Source organism: Carica papaya, chromosome 3 (assembly GCF_054855325.1).
Source record: "Carica papaya isolate Zhongbai chromosome 3, ASM5485532v1, whole genome shotgun sequence".
Lineage (NCBI taxonomy): Eukaryota > Viridiplantae > Streptophyta > Magnoliopsida > Brassicales > Caricaceae > Carica > Carica papaya.
The window spans coordinates 3,799,552-3,825,193 of NC_142311.1; the positions used below are offsets into that span (position 1 = coordinate 3,799,552).

Below are 25,642 nucleotides of genomic sequence, written 5' to 3' on the forward strand. Positions count from 1 at the left end.
AAAGACATTATTCACATCAAGTTGACAAAAAGACCATCCACGACTAACAATAAAACTGAGTACCAAACAAATTGTGGTAGATTTGATAACCAGATTGAATATGTCATGATAATCAACACCTAGACTCTAATGGAACCCTTTATCAACTAGTTGATTTTTGTATATGTCGATCGAGCCATCAAGTATATGTTTAACTCTAAAAATCCATTTGAAGCAGGTAAGATTTTACGTTGAATTAGATGGGATAAGTTCTCATATTCCATTATGTATAAGAACAAAATACTCTTCAGATATAGCTTGACGCTATTTAGAATTTTTGAGGGCTTGGGTTAACATATGCAGTTCAAATTGATGATTTAAGTTGATGATAGTAGTAAGATTAAGTTTTTAAATGGATTTATGAATTTTATTTTTAGCACAAGTTAAAATGGTGTGGGTGTTGATGGGTGATTTTATAGGAGAGGGGTATGGAGAGAGAGGTAAAGAATTATAGGGTGGATTGTGTGAGTTGTTTTACTCTTGATGGAATGTTATGGTTGATTTAATGGTGGCTCTTGATATATTAAAGTTTGGCTAAGAGGAAGTGGGGGTTTAAGTATGAGATGATGAGTTTCAGAGGGTGTGTTATGGATGGTGGATATAGAATGCTTAATCAGAGATTAGATATGAGATGGATTGAAGCCTGAGGTGAGTCTGTCGAGGTCGTGTTGAGTGGGGCAACCTTAGTAAGAAGAAATGAAATTGATGGAAATTGGGAGTGTTTCTAGACTTAGACGACTAAGATAACTTCGAATGGATTTGAATAAAAAGACTTCCATAAAGTTAACATGACAGGATGTGTATATTAGGATGGAGATAGGCACTTTGGGTGAGGGAGTACCCAATAAACACATAAGGGAGAGATCAAGACTCAGGTATGTGAGTAAAATAGCGACAAAGTCATGGATAACATAAACAACCAAGATATGGAGGTTTGTGTAACTTGGTGGAGAGTGAAAAAGGGATTCATAAGGAGAACAAAGGGAAAACGTGGGTGTGAGCATGTAATCAATGCGATACATAGTGATTACAAATATATAATTCCAATATATGAGTAAAAGTAAGATGTGAGTGAGTAGAGACAGACTTGTTTCAACAATATATCGATGTCGATATTTGTAGAGATCATTGTGTTCATGTATATGTGAGGGAGAGGTGAGATGAAATTCTATGAAGAGATAGAAATTGATCTATTCCTTGATATTCTCTACTATTATTAGAGGAAAGATTGACAATAGAGTGTTTAAAGTGATTTTTTTTCTCGTACTTTGAAGCTAAAAGACATCATAAGCATGAGATTTCTTCTTTAACGGGTAATACCACACATAACGTATAAAGTGATCAATGAAAATAATATAATACATGAAACCATAAAAAAGTAGAGGTTTAAACATCTAAAATATGATTTGTAAGGAGTGAGATGAAATAATTATAAATGTAAAAAAAATGAAGTTTTTTACTTTTATTGCCTAACACGTATTATAATGAGTGTTTTATGACATAGAATAAGGTAAAAATAATGTTGTCATAATATATTAAAGAGTAAGGGGGGAAGAATCTAGAGTGCCATTTGGAGAAAATTGTTTTAATATTAAAAAGAACAACAAGTAGAGAAGACAATTTTGGAGAGGAGGTTGGCGACTATAGATCCATCTTTAGTGTTTCTTGTCAAAAGGATTTTTCCATGCTCAAGTCCTTCACATGAAAGGCAATGGGTAAGAATTCTAGAGAAAGATCATTAATGTTATAAAATTGATATATAGAAATAATGTTATTTTTAATGTTAGACACGCAAAATATATTATGAAAATTAAAGGTCCAAATAGGGGTAGGAAAAGTGGTGGGATCGATATGGGTAACGTGAAGATCCGAGATATTATCAATCATAACATCATCAGATCCTACATAAGGAGTGTAAAGTGAAAGATTATTCAAGTATATAATGACATGGAGCGGCACCCTATAATCAAGTAGCCATGTGGGAAGGAAGGGGTCAGTAGTCTTAAAAAATGAAAGGTGAGCATGTATTTGCCATGGAGAAGCAGAACGTGGAGCTTGTGGACATGTTATCAATGGAGCTGATGATTGTTTGGCATTGACAAGTCGATAAATAGAGCACCTAACGTCTCCTTGAGTACCACATCTTTAGCAATACCCAAGATATGGATGTGGTGGAGGACAATTGAAGAGCATTAGATTGTTGTTCATGATTGTGAAAGATAATTGCAGAAAGGTGTCAAAGCGAAGGTGTTCACTAAGATTGATTACTGTGTCGATTGATAAGATTAGTGATGGCCAGAAAAAATGATGGTGGAGTGTGTGATTTTCGGGGAGACGCCTCATTGTTAATGAGTCTTTTATGAATTTCATAAAAGGAGATATATATTTCATAAGAATTAACCACGTCGATAATTTCTTTGTACTTCTCGCTAAGGCTATTAAGAATCTTATCAATGAGATCTTCTTCATCAACGAATTTTGCAAGAACAAGTTCATTAACACGATTCTTGATAAATTACATATACTGTAAGATTGTCTTTGAACCCTTGACACAATTATTTAATTGGTCTTTAATTTGTTTGATGTGATCACATGATGGCTTGGCATAGGTATCAACTAAGGTGGCCCATGCCTATTGAGAGATGGTATTGCGGTTAAGAAGAGATCAGATCAATAGAGAGACTACACCAAGGGGTACACTGAAGAGAAATGATATTGGTGCTTCCATGTTATGTAAGTCGAATTTGGAGGGTCTAATAAGCAACAATGACGTTTAGTGTGGGACTGGGATGAGTACCATTAAGAAAGCCATAAAGATCATATCTTTTCAATAAACTTTAGATTTGGAGGCTCTAGGTGATGATATTGGTGGTGGTCAATTTTGTGATGTTTGCAGTGTTGATGGTAATTAAAGAATTATTTGGGTCTTGAGTAGTTTGAATGACGGTATGAACAGTGGAAGATACAAAGATGTCTTCAGAAAGCATTATGGTTGAAAAAGAATGTAGAGAATTGTGAAAGAAAAAAAGAAAATGGAAGAAACATGTCAAAAACATGATGACTTTGATACCATATAAAATGAAAGATAATGACTTGATTTCTATTACATAAAGGTAAGGTATATATCCACGTACAAAATGAGATTAACAGTTAATCAAATATTCTAATTCTAGCTAATTACTAAATCTATAAGATTTACTGTCAATAACTTAATTTGTGAGATTTGTTGTCAATCAAATTATTTATAACAATTACGAAAATACACAATTAATTAATTCCTCTAATAAATACATGTTGACTATACATTACTAACCATCTCCATAAATATGTGATATTCTAGGAGCTCAAGATAAGTCATTCTCTACCATCAATTTTTTTTTTTTGTCTCTTTTAAATTCTCTAAATGTTTACTAATTAAGTGCCAAAATGATCCCCAAGAATAATTTATGTTTACCAACCTTTCTCCATATTCTGCTTTCTTTGCTACCATAATAAGACTTCTTCTTTAACATGATCAATAACTTCATCTTCATCGTTAATAGAATTATAGTCCATCTAACAAAGACCAGTAACAATACTATAGTCTACCTCCCAAACAACTGATAAATAATCTAATTTAATTGGTATTAATTTGTCGTAGAAAGAATCAACTGCATTAGAACAAAAAGCAGAACAATAACAAACATAAAATAATAGCTCTATAGTGCAATAAAAAACTTCATCTTTATCAATATATACTACAAGTTTACTATTTAGGAATATATAGAAATAATTGAGTAACAATATCATAGTCCATCCATAAAAAGTTAACTCACAAGTTCATCATAAGAATGCACCATATTTTGTGACATTAACTTGTATAAAAATTAAAAATAGGTTAGAGAGATTGAAGCTCTACTTCCTCCATTATCAAAAATCTGCACAATAATTTTTTTTATCTACATAAGTCTAGTGATTGATACTTCTTATTATAATTTTACTAATTGATTTGTTAATAAATTCGCTTGGAATATTTACAATTTCAATGTTTAGTTTTTAGTGTAGGATAGATTGAATTTTTAGAAGTAGGAATAAAACCTTGTATTAAGAGCTAGTTGCCCATATAACAAAGTCATTTTTTATGATTAACCCTTCAAGGCGCATTGGAATTGGTAAGATTAAGGCTTCATAAATAGTTAAGAGTTCACCACCATTAATCTCCATCCATTCGATATTTTGAAAAAGAGAACTTTAATGTTCTATTTTGATAACGCAAAAGTGCCTCATATTCTTGCATAGCTTAGATTTCTTTTTATTGCAACATCAATATTAAATTTATGCCATTTACTTATGGGAGACTTCTAATTAGCCATACCTCTTGGTAGATTCTCTTTGTAAGAAATTGAGACACCATTGAGATTCTATACAACATTGAAATTCTCTTTCGTCTTCCACTTTTTCCTTTGCACCATTCACTTACTAGAATAATGGTCGCATAGTTTGTTATCCCTTTCGGTTGAGTCTGAACTAGCTCAATAGTTCAGACCGAATTCATTGTTTCAATTTGGTCTTTCCATCCAAGCTAAATAATGAACACTTCTAAATATAACTCGTAAGAGTGTCACAACTAAGAATGCAAATGAAGTAGATTCGAGATGCTAGTCTCTCATTCCTCATTCTCAATCTCTAATGGAGACTTGTTTCTCATCTTCACCTCTACAGGGAAACATGGGTTCTTCGTCTTCCTGTACAAGTCTTTATTTTTCTATTTTATAATACAAGTCAAATTTAATTTAACGTTAAATCTAATTTTAAAATAAAAACACAACAAAATTATTTCAAAAGATAAAAAAGAATCATAAAGGAATAAAAAATAATTAGATATTCAAATTATTTCATGCAATTATCTAAATTACTCAAAGCAAGAATATTACAACAATAAAACATTCGAATCAATATATCAAATTGTTCAAGTTTTTAGTACATCCAAATATTTTAAACAATACAATAAAATAATTTTATCTCCCTAATCGTCCACTAAATCGAGATAGTATTTCACTTTTGAATCACTTTGCAAAAATCTATTAGCTACAAATAATATCTTTAAAAGTAGTCAAATGCTTGTACTATTGAATATGATGCTTGTTTGGGATTATATACCTCTCCACCAGCAGTTGCACATGTAACACGTGAGCTTACAGAATACATATATGTGTGTAAATATGTGTGTAGAAGTAGATTAAATTTGAAATTGATTTTTTTAAAAAGAATAAATGATAAAATATTACAGGTGAGAAAACAAATTCAAGTCTTTAGAAGAGCTTCGAAAAGAAACTTGTTCAATATAAACTACTGGAGTAGCACCTATTATATATCTTTATTTGCTGTGATGTTGATCTATATACATGTGTGTGTGTGTGTGTGTGTGTGTGTATATATGTGTATATGAAGTGATTAATCTGTAAATAGTGCTTAATATTTCTTTGGAAAGGATTAATAAACTTTTGTACTTTTGCCTATTTTAGTAAAATTACTTTGTCCCTTAGCAGTGGTGTGATATGGCTTTAATTAACTTTGTTGAGCTGTATCATATTCCTTTCCATTTAAGCTTGGAATCACACCATTTACTTCCCCAATATCTTTCCTTTTTTTTTTGTCTGTGTCATTACTAATAATTACCAATCTTATATATTTATATGTATATATGTATATAGTTCTTAATTTCATTAATTGGATACTAATGGTCTGGGTTATAATTAATTTCCTCCATCGCTCAAACTATGAAGTCTCTCTCTCTCTCTCTCTCTCTCTCTCTCTCTCTCTTTCTCTCTCTCTTTCTCTCCATATATATATATATATATAATTTCTACAATTCCTACTCTTGACTAGCAATCTACCTGCACATGTTTACACAACCATATCCGTATATGTATATATAATAATAATAATAATCTCATTACATATGTGTATATGTCTGGTGTTTTTTGTGATTGGTCCTTCATGTACATATATTTAGGGAAATGTATTTTTTATATAAGGTTGCGGATGGGAAATGTGAGCTCAAGTAGGGCAAAGCCAATCTAACAAACACAGCCTTGGCAGTTAACACTTTAAAAAGATTAGGGAGTGAAAAGAAATTAAAGCTGAAGTGAAGAAAAACAGGTATAGCAGTTTACACTTGAAAATAAATTATATAAAAATGAAAATTAAAGAATAGGAATATATATCTTTATATATGTATAAATGTGCATGTGACCCACAAAAAAAGAAACCCATGATCGTGCTCCTGCCTCATCACGTATATAAGGGCCCATGAAAGCTAAATGCATCCCCATGTCACTCTTCTCTCTCTCTCTCTCTCTCTCTCTCTCTTTTATTATCTTGAAGAAGAAGAAGAAGAAGAAGAAGAAGAAGAAGAAGAAGAAGAAGAAGAGTTGAGGGGAATGCTGTCTGGTTCGAGACCATTCATTAATTCAAACTAAGCTTAATTTGAAGATTGAGTTCATTGTCCATCTCCTCTTAATTAGTGATCTCGGACCAGGCTTCATTCCCCTCAACGCATGCATTAATATACACAGCTCGGCCAAAAACTTCATTCATATTACAATCTATCTCACATGAATTTTCTCCGTTTCATATCTCTTATAATAATAGTGTTGTAAGTAACTATTATTCTATTAACTTCATTAGTTGCTTCCTCTTACCAGTTTATATATATATATACGTATTGATATATGTTCATTCGTATCTACAGAGAAAGAGAAAAGCATCCATCCGTAAAGATCTGATGATGGACATTCTCATCGTCAGTCGAGGAATTTTGACAATTGAAGCAGGTATACATATATGTACGTATATATGTATGTTTTAGTCAAGATAATACAACTTTACTCTGAGAAAAAAGATACAGAATTTTACTATGTGATTAGAAGTTTCTTTTTGATCCGCTTCTTCATCCTCTATCAACTAACAAATGGATTTTTAAGGTCTTCATTTTTAGTTATCTTTTTAAAGATAAAAGTAGTACCATATACTTATATATATATATATATGTATATCATGGAGAAATTGCAATGCGTACTATTAATGTTCTTGTTGACATGTATTAATAGAGTTCAACTAATATCATGCAAGTTGCCAGAATAACATGTATGTATATATATATATAGTAGCTGCTAATGCTGAATTTCTGATTCTGATGAAGGTGTAGAATTACCAAATTTAACAACTTATTTCCTACCCTTTCTTTGTCTTAAACCAAATTGGTTAAATATTTGAAAGCTAGTGTGAAAACATGACTGATCCAAACAAAGAGAAAAATTAACACAAAAGAAAATTGCTTTATTTTTTTTTTTTTCTCTTTTTAATCTTTATGAGATTGAATTTGGCTTTGCTTGTACAGAGTGGCAAAGAATATTACTAAGAAAGGTCAGATTATACCTTAACTTTTGTGCTTGCATGAATAAGACAAACCTTGTTATTATGTTAATTAAATCGAGCAATTAAGAGTGTCATTATGAGAAAGAGAATAGCCAGCTCCCTCAGTATAAACCCATTACTTTCCTTTTATGCCGGGTGGGTCACATCCTCCATGTGGGGGGTCACTGACTCCCAGGGCTAGGGCTACCTATATCTCTGAATCATTGACTTAATATTCATGTTTGTTTTCAAAGCCAAACCTATCAGAATTGAGCTCTGAGAAATGGGAGATCACGTGTACTATAAATACCATTTGCCCAGATCATATATTTTTCACTATTCACCTTACAACTTATTGATTTTAATGAATGACATAAACTTATTTTACACTAACGATGATGTTATAAGTTTGTTTTGTTTTTGAGTTAGTACGAAGAACATAACTTAAAAAAAAAGGGATAAACCACGAGAGACTCTATAAGAACATCAACAAGAATAGAAATAAATGAAGACTAAAAATTTATTTATTTTCTATGACTAGAGAACTCACAATTAAAGGTTCAACAAGACTTTGTTTGGAAAAATCTTCTGTTACATTTAAAGTCAACTTCTCATTATTTTTAAATAAATTAGTTTTGTTATTTTTTAAATAAAATTTATACGTTAAAAATTTTTTTAAAGTAAAAGATTTTAGAAAAATATTTATCTGTGTTAATATATATGATTAAAAAATTACATCTATTTATTCAAAAAATATCATCGTAAACGACTAATATAATATTAGAAGTGATTTAATAAACATCATTTATAACATACAAAAATTACAAATTTAACATTACGTGTGATTAATCGTGTATTTGTTTTATATTTCAATATGAATAATATCAGTATCCAACACAAAATATCTTTTTAAATATTAAATATGTGAGAAAAATGTGATTTTAAATTATCAATCGAAAATGATGTGTGTTATCAGAAATACAGTATTTAAAAAATTATTGAACTCCTCATAAGTATTTATATCATTTTAATATCATTTAATATAATACGTATTCGATCTGGGTTAACATGATATTTTTATTAATAATATTAGTTTGTATTAATGACGGGTGATTGAATTGGATATTTTTTTAAAAGTATAGAGAGTAAATTTACAAAAAAAAAAAAAAAATAGTACATGAAGTAATTTAAATATTTTAAAATAATATGAAGACTAATTTAATATTTGGCCATGCACAAATATAAATATATAAATTTCATCCCATAAATACATATATACATCATAGATTTGTATACATACAAATATACACACACACACACACACACACATATATATATAAGTATATATAATAAGATACATAATATATATATCAATCATGCATAGATATATACATACATATATAAACATACAGTATATGTTATATTTATAGATATTAAACATACATATAGTAATTTACTTGTTTACACACTTTCAAACATTATTTAGTATTATATTTTTTTATATATAATTCACAAAAATAAGTTTACTGATTTTTACAGTAATTTTTTTATATAATCAATTTCAAAAATTTAAGAATAGAATATAACAACATATTTAATATAATTACACGAACTCTATACTTTAAAAAATGAAAAAAAAAATGCATGCATAATTATGTCAGAAAACTAACAAAATAAAATAATAAAAATATAACAAAATATATATTTATATTTATTATTTCATCAAAAATATCCAAAATTAAAAGGAAAAAGAAAAAAAAAATGAATGCATTAGTAGTGTTGTTGTTGAATGGGTATAGAGAATAAGAGCCGGTTGCAAAATATGAAATGCAAATGATTTGAGCATAGGAAGACAAGATCTAGCTTCCTAGCTTTTCATGTGTTTTTGCATAACATAATTTTTATCAGTACCCTCAATCATAAACACACATATAATATAGATTATATATACATATATATATATATATGATGGAGCTATAATATACTCAGGAAAAAAGATGGAACTATAGATTTTTAACTACAAAATTTCATACTCTCAATCAAACGTATGTCATCCCTAGAGGAGTCAAAAGAGAAGAGACATCTTGAGTGTGTATTTGAAAGAACGTGATTCCTTTGCTCGATAAAGTTTATAGACTTAGTCGTCATCTTCTTTTTTTTTTTTTTTTTTTGGGCAAAGGGGAGAGAACCAATTCCAATACGTAGAAGATGATGGATGTGGGTCGCCATCTACTTTTTGTGGGTTGAAACCAAAATTTACAAAATCTAAAAAGCATTCAAAAGAAAATTGAAAAAGAAGAAGAAGAAGAAGAAGAAGAAGAAGAAGGAAAAAAAAAAAAAAAAAAGAAAAGAAAAAAATTAGAAAGTCATCTTAGAAAAAAAGGTCAGATTTTCCTCACATCACCTTACTCTTTCTTTTCCTTTCTCAGCTACCAAAAAGTTGATTATATTCCAACTTTGTATTTAAAAATGTTATATCATATAAGCCATAATTATAAAGATTAGAGATTTCGGGTGATAAGATGAATAGGTGATATTTTAATAAAAGTCTTTCACTCTTATTATGTGACATTTATATTTTGTATTACGTAATAAAACTGAGTAAGTAAAAGATTATTGAATGTTTATAAAATTGTATACTTTTTTTTTTTTTTTTTTGTGTGTGTTTCGTTTCAAATAGAAGCATGAGCAATGTACGTAAAATTTAAATATTTCATATATGATTTTTTCTGTTAATTGTAGTTATTAATTACATGTATTACTGAGAATTGAGTATGCTATTTGTTTCGACATGTTTATAATCAGTTTGAAAATCTTCTTCGAATAAAAAAAAAGATTGAAACTTGATTGTATAACTTTCGTGTCTATGTATTATTTATTTATTTATTATTTCTTGTTATATGTTAATAAGAATATGACTAATTATTTAGCATGACATAAAATTAATATTGCTAATTAAAAGAAGAGCTCAGAGAAATACAATAATAAATGTTAACATCCAATTTAATACGCAACAAAAAGGTTCGAGATTTAATTATTTTTAAACAACATTTAATTGAACAATTTTTTTTTTTATTTTAAATTAGAGCATTTTATTTATTTCAAAATAGAATATTAATTTTAAAGACTTGCTGTAACTAATTTACATCAGGCACAGAATATCCCAAGGCCCAATCTGTTAGCCATCGTGGTTGGTTTTTAATTGTGGCTGAAAAATTAAATTCTATCGTACAGCCCGACGGCGTCCTCTAAAATTAATTAATTTCGTAATTCAAACACATTTTTATCACCCTCTACTTTCACATGCTTCTCCCACATTATAAGTACAGATTTAATTTACTGCCATAATTTTACAAGTTTGGCCTCAAATTTAATTCTTTCTAATCATATGTTATGGATGGTTTGATATTTTGTTATAATAAATTAATGTTAACGAGGGTAAAAATCCGGAAAATTCGGTTACCAAATACAAAAAAGCTTTATTTAGCCTATTCACTGGATGTGAGGTAAAAAATTATGAGTTGAGGTAAAAAAACTGAGAATTTTAATTATCCTCATCTTTATCCCTAAATTGAAATGGTTTATGTAAATCTAAATAACAAAAATAGTGCAGGCACTGTATTAGCCAAACACTACTCGCCGTTCAAATCTTTAGATTAACCTCCATCTACGATCACCATACTGCCACGTCATGTTACCCTGCTGTCCCTATCACCCGCCAAACCCTGTCCATTAAAAAAAAAAAAAAAAAAAAAATTCATAAACTAAATAAAATTAAACTTTCTTCCTTGCCCTGTTGTTTAAGGTTACAGGTTCTCATCTGGTGTACAAGGAAAGCGACTACCTTCGTCGATCTCTTTCATCAATTCTCGATCCATGTCGTTCCTTTTCTTTAAGAAACGGAACCCGTTTTCTCTCACAGCTACCTGAAAACTGTCAAGGAACGCTCCTGATTTCTCTCCCTATAATTTCCGTGGTACGCCATGGACGATACCTTCTTCGATCTCATGGAGTTCCTCAAGAAACCCTCCATAACCGAGACATTCGTCGACATTCTTCTCTGCGCGGTTCCAATCTGGCTTGCCGTCATGATCGGCCTCGTGATCGGCTGGTCCTGGCGCCCCAGGTGGACTGGCTTAGTATTCCTTGGCCTCCGCAGCAAGCTCCGGTTCCTCTGGACTGCGCCCCCCGGCTTTGGCGCCCGACGCCTCTGGCTCGCCTTCACTGCTCTCTCGGCCTTTTCCGTCTGTCGCACAGTTTGGTCTAATTTCAGAAGCAAGGCCTCCAAATCTGCTCCCTCTACCGCATCGACGCCGTCTGAAGGACCAATTTCTGAGGCCAGGTCAGTGTTTAATTGCTATATTACTTGTGTTCACGTGTTTGGATGTAACCTCATTTGTGATTAAAACTGGTTAATGATTCATCTATATGGCAGAGATTTTTGGTCAGTACTGGGGGTAATGTGGTTTCTTCGTATACTCTGGTTAATATCTAGCGTCGGAGATCTTTGACGTGAAATTTGTTAAAGGTGTATGGCTAAAATTAGGGCTAGGTGCTGACCAGAAAACTAAATTCTGGACGCGTCCATGAGTTTAAGAGAAATTGATACTCGGATGCACCGATATTTCCTTTCATTGTTGATAAGCTCTCTGATTCTTTAGAATCAAGTTCTGTCTCCTGTATCCAGAACAATTGTAATTTTGTTTCATAATGCAATGTTGTCGAAGGAATGATTTTCTTGGAATTTGTAATGCTGGATGCCTTCCATTTGAGTTCCCTTTGTGTCGGGTACCAATAGACTGGAAAGAAAACTGAATTTTTGTCACATTTATTAAATCTACCAATATAAATTGATACTTGCTTTAGTACAACATTTGTACCAAGGGTCCATGATTGTTAAACCTTTTAGCGTGTGTTTCTAGTTTAGTAAGCCAACTGTTGACGTTGCTAATGTTTGTATGCTATTCCTTGTACCATCGCATCCATAGAGATTTCTTATTTGTTCATGCAATCACGTTAGAATGAGCTAACTGGTGATCATAAGGTTCTGAAGCCACCAGCTCATTTTTCCCTATACTTTTCCGAGTTGCATGAATTATTTTATTAATTATAGTGTTAATCAACTCTTTATTAATTTTAAATAACTTTGAAGAAATTAAAAAACCAAGGGAACTAATATAGGGGGTTCCTAGCATTGTATGGAATTGTAAGACCAACTATGCAATTGAGGGTTTTTTTTGGTCATTTAGGATATTCTAGCAATTTTTTGAGGATTTAAATAGGCGATAAGAATTAGAGATTTATTTTGTGCGGGGGGTTTTCTTTTCCGACTTGTTTAGAAGTTTGTGGAGGGATTTTTCGAGTCTCTGCTGCTGATATTAGTGTACTTTCTTCTCGACATTGGTTTGAATTGGTTATTGAAAAAAGTGAATTAATTTAATCTCTATTATTCTTCTTCTCGTTTTGTACGGTCTAAGGCTTCCTTCTCTTATGTTACTTGTTCGAAAGCGTCAAAATTTACGTGTCATTTTTTCATATGTCATTGTTGCAAATTGCTATTAAATTTATATATCTACTGGTAATAGGCACCTCTTTTTGTTGTTTTGTCTTCATGTTAATTTCCAGAAAAGGTAACTACAGTTTGAGAATGATATTAGGAAATGCAGTCAGTTACAATGGATGATAAAAATTCCTTTATAAAATTGGCAGTTATATAAATTTTAAAAATTTATTGGAACATATCGAGGACAGGGTAGGAAAAAGTATAAACTTGTATTAATCACAAAGCACCACCTGTTGTTGCTATAGTCAGACAATTTCAGTAGGGCTGACGTGAAAAATTTAAGAACTATTCTGAACTGGTAGGATATCTAGTATCTATCCTAAGATGGCAAATTTATCAGCAAGAAATTGTAGTTGATGTTAAAAATTTTAACTTCTTGCTTTCCCATGGAGAGATTTGGAGTTAATCCTAAATAGATTCGATATATCCTCTTTCCTCCACTTACTAGCAGAAAAAGAAATCACTTTTAATTACCTCTTGATAATTAAATTTAGGTAGTTTGGAAGGTCAGCAACTGAGTTAGTGTCTACTGATTGTGTAATAATGTAGATATGCCCTATCAAACAAATTGTGTCTAGTATTGTTATATACGTTTGTGATAAATTCCGCATATCTGCAGCCCTATCAATAAAACAACAGCGACAGAGCAGGATATTGTCACAGAGGACGATTTAAATCACCTATTGCACCTGCTTGATGGAAGAGATGGAGAGATGGAATGGCAATTCTTGATGGAAAGATCTACCCCGAATATGGCATACCAAGCTTGGCGTCATGAGCCGGAGGTAATTTGGATTTGTCTTTTGTTGCATGTCTTTCCTTTCATATCAGCAGAACAACCAAAAAGATAAAAGAGAAAGGTTCAGAGGTAATCCTAGTTTTAATTTTTCATATGCTTCTACTTTTGCAAACAGATGAGAGAGAACTTATGTTGTATTGGAAGTTTTACAGTGTAGCGTAGCCAAGACAACCAACAATAATAATAAACATGCAAACATATGTGAGAGAGAGAGGTGCTAGGGTAATTTGACCTTTGACTTCTATCCAAAGTATTTCACTTTACATTACAAAAGTGGGGCTAAGAAGAGCCTTTACAGTATATTATAGGTAAGACAAGAAACAAACTAATACCTGGGTGAGAGAGAGAGTCTGGAATTTGACTTTGACTTTTCTTGTGTGAGGGAGAGGCTCTGGCTTTGACTTGTATGTGTTTCTTTTTATGTCAGAAATGTGGTATGGAGGTGAGTTTTTATAATGTAGTATGCTAAGAAAAAAAACATAAGAAATGTGAGAAGAGAGAGAGAATTGCTTTCTGAATCTAGTATAGCTAAGACGATATTTATTGCTTGTCTTTCCTTTTACCTTAGTCCTTATAAAAGATGTGCTACTGAGAACTTCTGAAATTTAGTATCACTAAGACAAATGAGCAAACTACCATCTCAATTGTACTTCATCTGGCTCTCATTAATTGGGAATTGCTACTTTATGCTGGCTTACACTGGTCTGAGATTTTTTTTAATACTGTGTAACCATTTTGGATGTACTGATTTTTGTTGCAACATGTCAGATAGTCACATGTCAGGTAGTTAATTTCAAGTACCTAATCAATTAACTACCTAATCATAGATTATTTTTGTACTCTTCATGTATGAAATTTTTGCTATTTTTTCTCTTAGACCCTGGAAACTGATGTTTCTTCTTTATCAGATTGGCCCTGCTGTTTATCGCAGCAGAACTGTCTTTGAAGATGCAACTCCCGAGGTGGTTAGAGATTTTTTCTGGGATGATGAGTTTCGACCTAAATGGGATCCCATGCTTGCATACTTCAAAACTCTGGAGGAATGCCCTAGTACAGGGACAATGGTTGTCCACTGGATAAAAAAGGTTTGAAATGCATAACTTTGCAGATTTTATTCAGTGATGTCGTAATTTGTAACGCAGACTTTCGGTTGAAAGAAAAGGGCATGGAATAATGTCTTAATTTACTTCTTCTATTTGCAGTTTCCCTTTTTCTGCAGTGATCGGGAATATATAATTGGAAGAAGAATATGGGAGGCGGGAAGGACATATTACTGTGTGACAAAGGTACTGGTTGAATACCATTTTACTGCTTAGAAAGCAAAATAAGGCTGTATAAGTGGTTGAATTGATTGTACATCAAAGATGTCTTTAATGGAATTTAACTTCAAATTTAGAGAGAAATTGAATATTTTAAGAATGAAAAGAAGTTTTTCTCTTTTGGACTTTCAACTGTTTGACGGAATTCCTATAGCTATAGCAGTTTTCTTATACGATGAGGGAAAAATTGTATGGCGAAGCCTTCCATCAGTTAGCATATAGGAACTTTTCACCAAGTGGAAGAGGTGTTGATAATAATATGACAAAATAAACAAAAGATAAATCATGAAACTGATTGGTGCTTGTTAACCCTACTGACTGGCCTCGATAATCAAGTAACTAACTACATCCTGTTCTGTTTTAGTGTTAAGTTGCATCTCAAATTACTCGGTTCTTAGTATCACTGAAATTTTTCCATGTTGTTGCTTTGGACCTTAGACGTCACTGTGGAGTTTAGAGGCAGAACCTGGTGGGTTAAGAACATTTTCCTGTCTACTTCAGTTTATATATCTTCTATCTAGTAGTAATCTTGTGGTGGGCTCGCAATTTCTCATCTGATTTTACTCTTTGTTCTTGCTTTTCTGTATGTCTTGATTGATGCTAGTCTTCTTATCTCTTTTCCTCCTTTTTGATGGTATTATGGCCCAGGGAGGCAGTAATATGTCTAAATGATTATAAGAATGGATATTAATTTAATTGTTTCAACATTATAGGTGGTCAACCGTACAGGTTTGCCCAAGCGTGACAAGCCAAGGCGCGTTGAGCTTTATTTTTCAAGTTGGGTAATCAAGGCCGGTAAGTTCTGAGGGCAGGCTGAGTTGATTTTTGTAACAATATCAAAGACAACCTCTAGCTTCTATTGACTTGTGCATCTCCATTATTAATTTGAAAGAATGAATGCAGTTGAGTCTCGGAAAGGAGATGGAGTACAATCTGCTTGTGAGGTTACTCTTGTCCATTATGAAGACATGGGAATCCCAAAAGATGTGGCAAAGTTGGGGGTACGGCATGGGATGTGGGGAGCTGTCAAGAAGTTAAACTCTGGACTGAGAGCATACCAGAATGCAAAGAAATCAGAGTCATCATCATTGTCCAGAAGCGCTGCTATGGCAAGAATCACCACAAAAATTTCTTCTGAAGGTAACACAGATTCATTAGAGCCCATTTATGGAGAAGAAGGAAAAGGTCAAATTTTTGACAGAAAAAGAAAGAAAGATCACGGCGTTGATTGGAAATGGATAGTTATAGGTGGAGTTGCTCTTGTTTGCGGACTTCATTCTGGTGCGATTGGAAAAGCTTTGTTAGTTGGAGCTGGGCAAAGAATTGCCAGAAGATGAGAATTTTCCTGCAGAGAGATTTGTATTTTTATCAACTATTTGTAAAATTGTATTCGGATACTGATGCAGCGATTGTTGTTAGTAAGGTTAATCAAAATACTTAAATGATTTTTGTTCCTTTTTCTTGTTTCTTTTGCTTTAGTTGAATATCCTTGGAAACTCTTTGTTAATACTAAAGGTTAATCACAGTACTTTAGGTTTTTTCTTTTTATTTTTATTTTTTTACTTTCTTGTTCGTGTTGATTTGGTTGGGTATCCCTGTAAACTCCCGAAGAATTTAACATGAAATTGGGGCTGATGCATTTCGCCAACACATGGTTGATCTTAAATTTCTTGTTCCTTTGTAATTTAATTAAGTTATTGCATGTGCATTTCGCTAACATAGTTCTCGAAGTGAACGGTAAAAAAGAAAATAGAAACTAGAAATAAGATCTGTGTTTATATTAGGGTGAAACAAACATATATATATATATATATATTATATGTATTTGGATTGGTGGAAGAGGTAACCTAAACTTGGTGGTTGATGCCTTTAGTCACAAAATTAATGAGCATTTGGATTTACTTCATAACCATGGTCCACTTTCAACTATTAATACCTATATCTATATTTCTATATATACATCTATATATGCATACACGCATGCATCAACATCCAATTTGTCAATTTGCTTATCACTATCTCTTTATTCTCTCCTTCCTCTCTTTTGCTTATCCCTTCGCTATCTACTAGCTGGCTCTCTCTTTTAATTTTCGAGCACCACCACCGGCACACACACACGCACACGCACACACACACACGCACGCACACATATTCTATACATATAATATTATTATTATTATTTTTGTCTCAATTTTAATCTAGTATTTTATTACGTGGGTCGACAAAAAAATATTGTACTTCAGATATTATCCATATTTTTACTATTATTGGTCAATATTAATTTTTTTAAACTAATTTACATATAAGATACACATAAAGTTTAGAAAATAAAAAGTAAAAATATTTTCCTTTTATGAAATATATATAACTTTAATTTTACATTGTTTTTATTTTATTTTATTTTAATCACATTATAATTAGGTTTCAAAAATATTTTTATTACAATTTTAAACTTACAAATTATTTTAAACTGTAATTTTCCTCAAAAAATAATTTTTAAAAAATATTATAAATTCTTTTTATTTATTCATATTTTATGTTCTTTGAATTGATAATATTTAAGAAAAAAGTTAAAAACATAAGAGCAAATTTTTTTTTTCAGTTTTGAATATTAATTTATTTTAAACTTGGATATTTGTTATATTTTTAAATTACTTGTTGTGTTACTCAAATAAATAAAAATAATATCTTTTTTCTATGTAAGTGTTTTGTAAAGTAGGTTATGAGATAATTGTATTAGTTTGAAAATGAAGTCAAATTGAAATCTTTATTTAACTATTTTATATAATATAGTTCTTTAAAATGATAAAATAAATTAATATTTATTATTATTATTATTTATCACAGGATATTGCAGAATTAAACTAATATTCGGAATATATATATAGAAGTGATGGATATAAAAGTAAAAAGGTGGCTCTAGAGTGTTCTTTAATTTTGCTTTTGTACCAACATTTATTCAAAATAAAAATAGGGTATAAATAATTTCAACAATTTAATTTCTCTTTCTTTATTTATATATAATTTTTAATTTTATTATATAAATATGTTATTTTTAGAAAATATTTATTTATGTTAATATCCTAAGTAAAAGGCAGTGAAAATTTTATGGAAAATAAATAATAGAATTATATGTGTGTTTGTGTGTGTGTGTGTGTATATATATATATATATAGGTGAAAACCGGGGTGACATGAGCAGAAATCCAGCTTTTGCCGGCAGAAGTGACGAGAGCATGGCATAAAAACAGAGAATGGCAATTAATGTGCCACGTGGCATCCTCTGAACCTCATATCTCCAGAATCTTTAGGAAAGGCACAGACAGCTTCCGTGTACTCCTTCCAAACAAAACGCATGGCAATGGCTGCCATTCTTTAACTCCCTCTCACCTCTTTGTCTCTCTCAGCAACTGTGTTATCTTGTTTTCCTACTGTACTTGCTATAATAGTCTTTCGAGTACTTTTAGTCTATCAAAAGAGTTTCCGTGGAGGATCCAAAAGACAAAAGGTATGTGGATATTTTTCACTCTCAATTTTCACTGTTCAAAACTTGCTTCTTCTGTTTGTTTTCTCTCTTTTTCTTACTTGATTTTTCTTCTGGAACAAAACCCTTATCTTTTCATTATAACAGAAAGCAAAGATGGTCTCATCTTTGCTTTCTTTAACATATATATATATGGATATAGATCCCATGCATGTTTTGATTTTGGATTTTGGGTTGCTTATGAATGTTTTGATTATTAGGAGACCTTAACCAGTAATTGGAAAAGTGGTTAATCATGATTGCCTATCATGCTCGAAATCATATTCCAAGAATATAAACTTGAGTGCTGATAATATTACAAGAAAATAGACTTGGGTGTAGACCCTACATTAGTAGAGACGAAATCATGTTGAGAAAAAGAAAAAACCCCATATCATCTTTCTTTTAATTCATCAGCATTCTGTTGAATTTTTGCAAAGCATTTGGTTGTGGCTATTGGTCATAGGGTTAGTCTAATTTTTTATGATTCAGTGGTAAATTGTTTGCTATTCAGATTCTATTCATCCCCTGTATAATTCTTGAGCTATTTTTCTTTATCCCAGTATGTAGTTCTAGTACCATTTCAATACAGGAATTAGATTCCAAAACTGGTTGCGAGAATTAGAACTAAATTCCAAAATTTCGATACAGGGATTGTCGCATTCTCCTGCCTCCTATAGTGTTATGATTAGTGTATATATATTTTTTAATTAATAAAATATATAATTTCTAGAATTATTGATTTTTCAGTGATTAGAGTTTCTTCTCACCACATAACAGAGATAATTAATTTTGTACTTCCTATCTTTGGGAATCACTCTACTAATCGTGCAATCCTTTCCTTTCGTACTTTCCTGGGAAGCAAATTTTTTTTTTCTCTTGCTATAAATGAGCGGAGTTTGTGACCCCTAAACATAAAATTGTTACGTACACAAAATTTACTCATCTCTATAACCCATTCTTAGGCAGATTTTGTTGTTCTCATTGGCAAAATCAGTGGAGCTTGATGCCGTGTGTGTCATGTGTTGTACTTTCATCATAGCATGGAAAGAAATAAGCATTTACATTATGCACTAAGAAAGATGATTGATACAGAACAGATAAATGAATACTTCCCCTTGTAACTAAGCCAACTCAATGACATTTTCTTCATCAAATTATGATAAGTCTTAATGAAGGTATCCGTTTGTTTCCATGTTAGATGGAAGTTCATTGGTCCTGTTATCAATCAGTACCACCACCAATGTTTTTTTTACCATAAATACAAAGTAATTTTTAGGGTAATCCCTCTTGTTAGATGTCGAAAGGGGATAGGAGCCGCAAGATAAGCCTCATCCATCTCAGTGGGTTGGTTATCAGAACCTTATCAGTGAAGTGAAGCCCCATGGTTAGATATAGGAAGTACTTGGTGAAGCAATTCATGCTAAGTCATACCTTTTTTCTTGTTTGGTTCAATAAAGATCCTTACTGCAAGTGCTATTCATACTGGCATTTCAGTGTTGCTGGCTAGATGGTGCATCTGACCAAAGATGAACGTGGATAAAGACAACCTGGAACCACACACAGATTTAGGACTCACTGTCAATTATTCCAATCACTGCATCCAGAGAAGATTGAACAACCATTTAGGTGCAGGTGCAAATGCAGGTTCAAGTAGAGGCATGACATTTGTGACTACTGATCCCTTATCTGAACTAGTTTGGTCACCACAAAAAGGCCCAAGTCTCAAATGTGCCGATTGCAGCTTTAGTGATAAAAAATCCTCTCTCTTGTGGGATGCGGGGCCAAGCAATGTGGTTTTTTCATCAGCACCACCAATGATTTCAGCTGTGAGGTGTAGTAATGACAAACTTATGAATGAGAATAATAATATGATTAAATCCCATATGGGATTTTATGTGAAAAGTGATGTTGGTGATAGACATACTTCGGCTAGGTGTCCAACAAATAATGCAGCCATCAAACCGGTTAGTGGACCAAGTCCCGAACAGAAGACAGGTGAGGATAAATCTTTTACAGTTACATGTAATGCGTTCTCTAAAAAGTTTTAGTCTCTTTATTTTGGTCCTATTCTTTTCCTCATAGTTCTAGTACTCATCTCCAAAAGGCTCGTTTTCCTGATAGCGTGAAACTTTGGTTTCGCAGGAACTGGTGGTCATATGGAGGAGACAAGCACTATTTTGCAATTATCTGTTCAACATGCTAACAAAAATGATGATCTATCAAGACCTAAAGGGGAGGTTACATGTGATCTAAACACTATTCAAGCGGATGAAGCAGCTGAGGCGATAGAAGACAACTTGAAAAATTTCCTAGGTATATAGTTCTCATTTTTTACACCATAGCAACGGAAGCCTAGAAAATGGTTTATCTCTGCATTCTTTTTTTCATCTTTTCTCCCTTACTTTGATTTAGTTCCTTCTAAAGAAAATAGTTCATCTCTGAATGGTTCTAGAGCCCATGGCTTGAGTGCAGTAAAGATTATCATTACTTGAGCAAAATTTAGAGCCATGCAGAAGACTCCTCTTTTCCTCCCCTTGTCCTGCTTCAAAACATGGGTTGATGTGTAAAGTTTCTACAGTTTGTTCATGAGTAAAACAGTTTCCTTTTTTGGTTAATTTAATATATGTTTGTGTGTGTACTCATATAAAGTAGCCTGATTGCATTTGACTCTTGTTGATAAACAATTTTTTTTTTTTTTACGTGAAATAAAGCAGATGTTCTAAGACCTAACGTGGCTCAGACTGAACCCTTATTTGAGAATCCAGCTGGTGGATATTGTGATGCTAACAGTGAGAATCAGACGTCAAAAATTGAAATCAATTTGATGTCTGATATCCATGCTAAGAACAAAACTGAAGCATGTGATGACGCTTTGAAGAGTCAAACTGTGCCACCCAAAAGACGTGAAGAACCAGCCTCATTTACGGAAGGAGAGAATGACAGGAAGATAAAGTCAACTGATTCATCAAACATCAGGTGTATGGAAAAGTTGGAGTCAACTGCTGAGAATGATTTACAAATTCATATTGGTGAAAATGGATGTGATGCTGCAAGTAAGAGTGTGGCAACAGAATTTGCTCATGAAGGTAAAAGATGTTCCCAACAGGAGAAGGCGAGATTTCGGGAGAAACTTGCTTCAGGTAAATATTCTGCTAAAAATAGTGGGATCCAAAAATATGAAAGGAAAGGCAAGGAGAAGGCTTTGTCCGATGGAAACCTGAGTATGATGTCAAAAGAGGCTGATGATAGCTATGAGAGTGTTGAAAGCTGTAATGGCACTGGTTTATTTTCAACAGGCAAGAGAAGATGGAACTTTGAGCAACAGATGATTGCAGGGAGCAAAAGAGCCAAAATGCAGATCCGGGAAACTCTTGAATCAACATCATTTGTAAAACAAGATAGCTCTTTTGTCAACTGGATAGGAAACATGATGAAGGGTTTCTTGAAATTGAAAGAAGATGAGGCACCTTCAGTATCTCTTACACTTGCATATCCTACAAATGGAGGTCCTGATCATGATACTATTGCAACCACTAGAAACAAAAATCCTGGATGCAGAACTGTTGGTTTTCAATCTATTTTTCAGTCAATATATTGCCCACAGAGAAGGATTCAAGATGTTACAACATCAAATGACAAATGTCATAAGGAAGTTGAGCTGCCTAACGACATATTTAACCCTAATCCAGTAAATTGTCATGGGAACTTTACCAAACAGTTTACCATATCAGATGAAAGGAACACTGAGTCTACATTTGGAAATGGTGTACTTTTGGAAACTCAGCCTAAGATTTCATCTGTAAATTTTGCTGCCAGTCAGGAGAACAAGAATACCAACTCTTCAGAGAACAAATGGTTGTGCAATTTGCACAATAGTAAGGGGAAAGAGGGAACCAGTTCCTCTTCCTCTCTTGGTAAATATAAGTTGAATATTGCCGAGAATATTGATTCTGAACCCCCTTCTGAAGGGGAGTCTGGTCAAAACTTTGGCAACGGAAGTGACCATCTGGGAAGCTTGTGGATAGCTCGTCTTGCTCCGAAAACTTCTGGCTTCTCTCTAAACCTGAATCAGCAGAACCGAAGTACAGATGTAGATCTTGAGTACTCTGCTGATTGTGCAAAACTTCCTCACTCCCCACAATACCATGTTAGTTCTCCCAGTGAGGCAAAAATTGTGGAAGCTAGGCAGCATTCTCTTGACGACCAAAAGATTGCCATAGGTAATGACTTGCCAAAATGTGCTGGTGAAACTGAATGTAAAATCACTTGCAACAGTGCCAAAGACCACAATGATCATAAGTCGACTTACAATATGAACCCAATCTTGTCCTCACCAATTGAAAACTCAGAGGCAATGGCTTCTCTATTTGCAAGAAGACTGGATACACTAAGGCACATCATGCCATCAGATCTAGTTGAAAATACAGCTTCTGCAACTGTCAGCTGTTTCTTTTGTGGCAGAAAGGGTCACCATTTACGAGATTGTCCAGAGATGACTGATGAAGATCTTGAAGATCTTTTACGGACAGTTAATAAATATAATGGCACTGAAGAATTCTCTTCTTTCTGTGTCAGATGTTTTCGGCTTAATCATTGGGCAGTCACATGCCCAAATGCATCATCAAAAGGAAATCGTCAAAGAGAATGTGGTGCATCTTTGGCGGGTGAATTTAGTCCAAGCAGTGGGAAGCATAATTCAAGAATTGAAGAAAATCCAAAGTTTTTGAATGGGAATGACAGCCAATTTCAGGTTGCTGAAGTCCACTCACTTCTTGATAGGAATGATTCTGGAATAAGAGCCAGTCTTAAACTGAATTCAACAGAGAAACTTGTAGCTTCCAGCTCTGGGAAAAACAAATTGAGAGGAAATGAGATCGTGCCCCTGTCTAAATACATCACTAGGGAGAGTTCAGATGTACCAAAGGGAATCTTTGATGCAGTGAGGATGCTGAGATTGTCACGTACAGACATCCTCAAGTAAGTAGAGAAATATTTATTTTATTTGTTCCTTTGAAGAAACCTTTACTTAGATATTTTGTATATTTGTTCATGTATACTTGAACTTTGATTACCTGACAAATGGATTAGACTAAATGAACCCAATTCTGGATAATGATATGTATGCAATGACTTGCAAGCTTACCATTGAATCTAACTCCCTCTTTAGAGGTGAGCCGTGCAATCATGTATTCTTTCACTAATGTGATGGATTCTTGATCACATACAAATGCAACACTGGTTGTATTGTTGTGAAAAGAGGATATTGGTTGGAAAAAGTAGAAATTTCAAATCAAACGTGAAATTTTAGTGCTCAGATTTGTTCTAAATGGCTCTCTGCGATTGCTGTGATTGTTCATTTTCTTTTTGTTGGTTTTTATTATGTCAGGTGGATGAATTCACAAATGGCAGGATCACATCTTGATGGTTGTTTCCTGCGCCTGAGGGTGGGGAAGTGGGAAAAGGGCCTCGGAGGAACTGGATACTATGTGGCTTGCATAACTGGTAGAATGCCACCATTCGCCGCATGTTTACTTCTTGTATTTGAAATTGTGTATTAGGTCCATGTTCATTGGTAATGACTCATTTGGGTTTGTTTTTCCGATTTTCATTTTTCTTTTCTTGGATGCACAGAGGCACAGAGGCAGAGTTCACCCCAGAGCTCCAAAAACTCTATTTTTGTTGTAGTGAGAGGGATAAGATGTTTGGTTGAGAGTCAGTATATCTCCAATCATGATTTCCTGGAGGTAAAATCTAAATTAACTTCATCCCATCAATAATTAAACTGCAAAGAGTTGGACTTTCATCCTGATCTACAGCTTGATTTTAGAATCTCGATGTTAACAATTATGCGAATCTGAAAGTTGCTAATAGCAGCCAATGCCATAATGCTTACTAATACTTCATGGGAAGTATAAGGAAAAAAAAAGTAGCAACCATTGCAGAGCTTCTGTTTGTTGCCATATTAATCATCCTTGCTGCATGTTTAAAGGCAACAAATATAATGACTATTAGCTTCATGTCACCCCTTCAAAAGCTTAAATTACATTGAAAAGGAAAAAAAAGTTCTTGGAGAAACAGCAATTTATAGGACCTGAACTTATTTGGGTGAAAGAAAAGTCAGGGCGTTCTTGTTTAGTACTAATTTTCTGCTTATTGCTAAACCGGCTTTGCATCTTTTGCAGGATGAGCTGAATGCGTGGTGGTTTACAATCGAAAAGAATGGGGGCACGATTCCAATGGAAGAAGTGTTAAGATTGAAGGTAAAGGAGAGGAGAACATTAGGCTTTTAGGTAAGTATACCCAAATTTCAAAGATGCAACTGTGAATTAATCTATTGTAGAATTTTGTATGTAGAATTTTGGTTTCCTTCTCTTGTGAATGTGAGGAAGAAATTTTAGAGGTCAAGGTGTCCATTACAAAAAATTTTTATGCCTAAACTGTGTGTTTGTGAGAACATATCATCAAGATGTGTATGTTAATGAGCCTGGATTTCTCTGTAAACAGGACAGACACAAGTACAATCTGTATATTGGTGTCGTCTGTTATGTTGATAAAAAATTCTGAATTGTATTATTTATACATTGAAATGTTATCTTAGCATAAATTTGTTCGGTTGAAAGTTCAGGTCAGGTGTAAATCCTTTTATTACTGAAATCTAATTAATAATGATTAGGTGACAGTTAGGATCTGGATTCTTCAAGTTCTGTTGAACTGATAACATGCAACCACCTTCGAATATGGTGTCCTACTGCATATAGTTTGCGAACTTTTGTGTCCGGTATTTTGGGCATTAATTGGATTATTGCTGGGTCGGTGAGGGGAGAGATTTGGACTTGGGATGGATTATATGTAAAAAATAAATTAGCTAACGTGATCCCTTTAGCTGTTTTCCGAGTTATTTGAAAAGAAAGGAATAGTATAATTTTTGATTGTGAGGATCATAACTTTTTTAGACTGAAAAATAGATAACTGAATTATTATTTTAAGTTTATTTTATTA

General features: G+C 32.9%; 2 protein-coding genes across 3 annotated transcripts; both read left to right on the plus strand.

Moving 5' to 3' along the window:
* The first annotated feature begins 11,216 nt into the window (after window positions 1–11,216).
* Window positions 11,217–16,666, plus strand: LOC110814107 (uncharacterized). Its single transcript, XM_022041459.2, has 6 exons — window positions 11,217–11,779; window positions 13,620–13,785; window positions 14,708–14,884; window positions 15,002–15,085; window positions 15,832–15,913; window positions 16,022–16,666. The coding sequence occupies exons 1-6, from the start codon at window positions 11,421–11,423 to the stop codon at window positions 16,453–16,455; spliced, it is 1,302 nt and encodes a 433-aa protein (XP_021897151.1). The 5' UTR covers window positions 11,217–11,420; the 3' UTR covers window positions 16,456–16,666.
* Window positions 16,667–18,443: 1,777 nt separating this feature from the next.
* On the plus strand, window positions 18,444–25,267 carry TZP (zinc knuckle (CCHC-type) family protein). Of its 2 annotated transcripts, none has more exons than XM_022041352.2 (7): window positions 18,444–18,625; window positions 20,138–20,638; window positions 20,786–20,956; window positions 21,358–23,620; window positions 24,030–24,145; window positions 24,275–24,387; window positions 24,826–25,267. In XM_022041352.2, exons 2-7 carry the CDS (start codon window positions 20,170–20,172, stop codon window positions 24,931–24,933), a joined length of 3,240 nt encoding a protein of 1,079 aa, XP_021897044.2. In that variant the 5' UTR covers window positions 18,444–18,625; window positions 20,138–20,169; the 3' UTR covers window positions 24,934–25,267. The 2 variants fall into 2 exon arrangements, with proteins under 2 accessions (XP_021897044.2, XP_088071295.1); XM_088215169.1 differs by lacking the exon at window positions 18,444–18,625 and adding an exon at window positions 18,659–20,027.
* The last annotated feature ends 375 nt before the right edge of the window (window positions 25,268–25,642 follow it).

Excerpts from the sequence above, each read along its gene's own strand:
- TZP (XM_022041352.2), top strand. The coding sequence starts at position 20,170 with ATGAACGTGGATAAAGACAACCTGGAACCACACACAGATTTAGGACTC. Across the intron at positions 23,621-24,029 it reads TCACGTACAGACATCCTCAA|GTGGATGAATTCACAAATGG; the intron begins GTAAGTAGAGAA and ends TTATTATGTCAG. Across the intron at positions 24,146-24,274 it reads CTATGTGGCTTGCATAACTG|AGGCACAGAGGCAGAGTTCA; the intron begins GTAGAATGCCAC and ends TTGGATGCACAG.
- LOC110814107 (XM_022041459.2), top strand. The coding sequence starts at position 11,421 with ATGGACGATACCTTCTTCGATCTCATGGAGTTCCTCAAGAAACCCTCC. Across the intron at positions 11,780-13,619 it reads GGACCAATTTCTGAGGCCAG|CCCTATCAATAAAACAACAG; the intron begins GTCAGTGTTTAA and ends GCATATCTGCAG. Across the intron at positions 13,786-14,707 it reads CTTGGCGTCATGAGCCGGAG|ATTGGCCCTGCTGTTTATCG; the intron begins GTAATTTGGATT and ends CTTCTTTATCAG.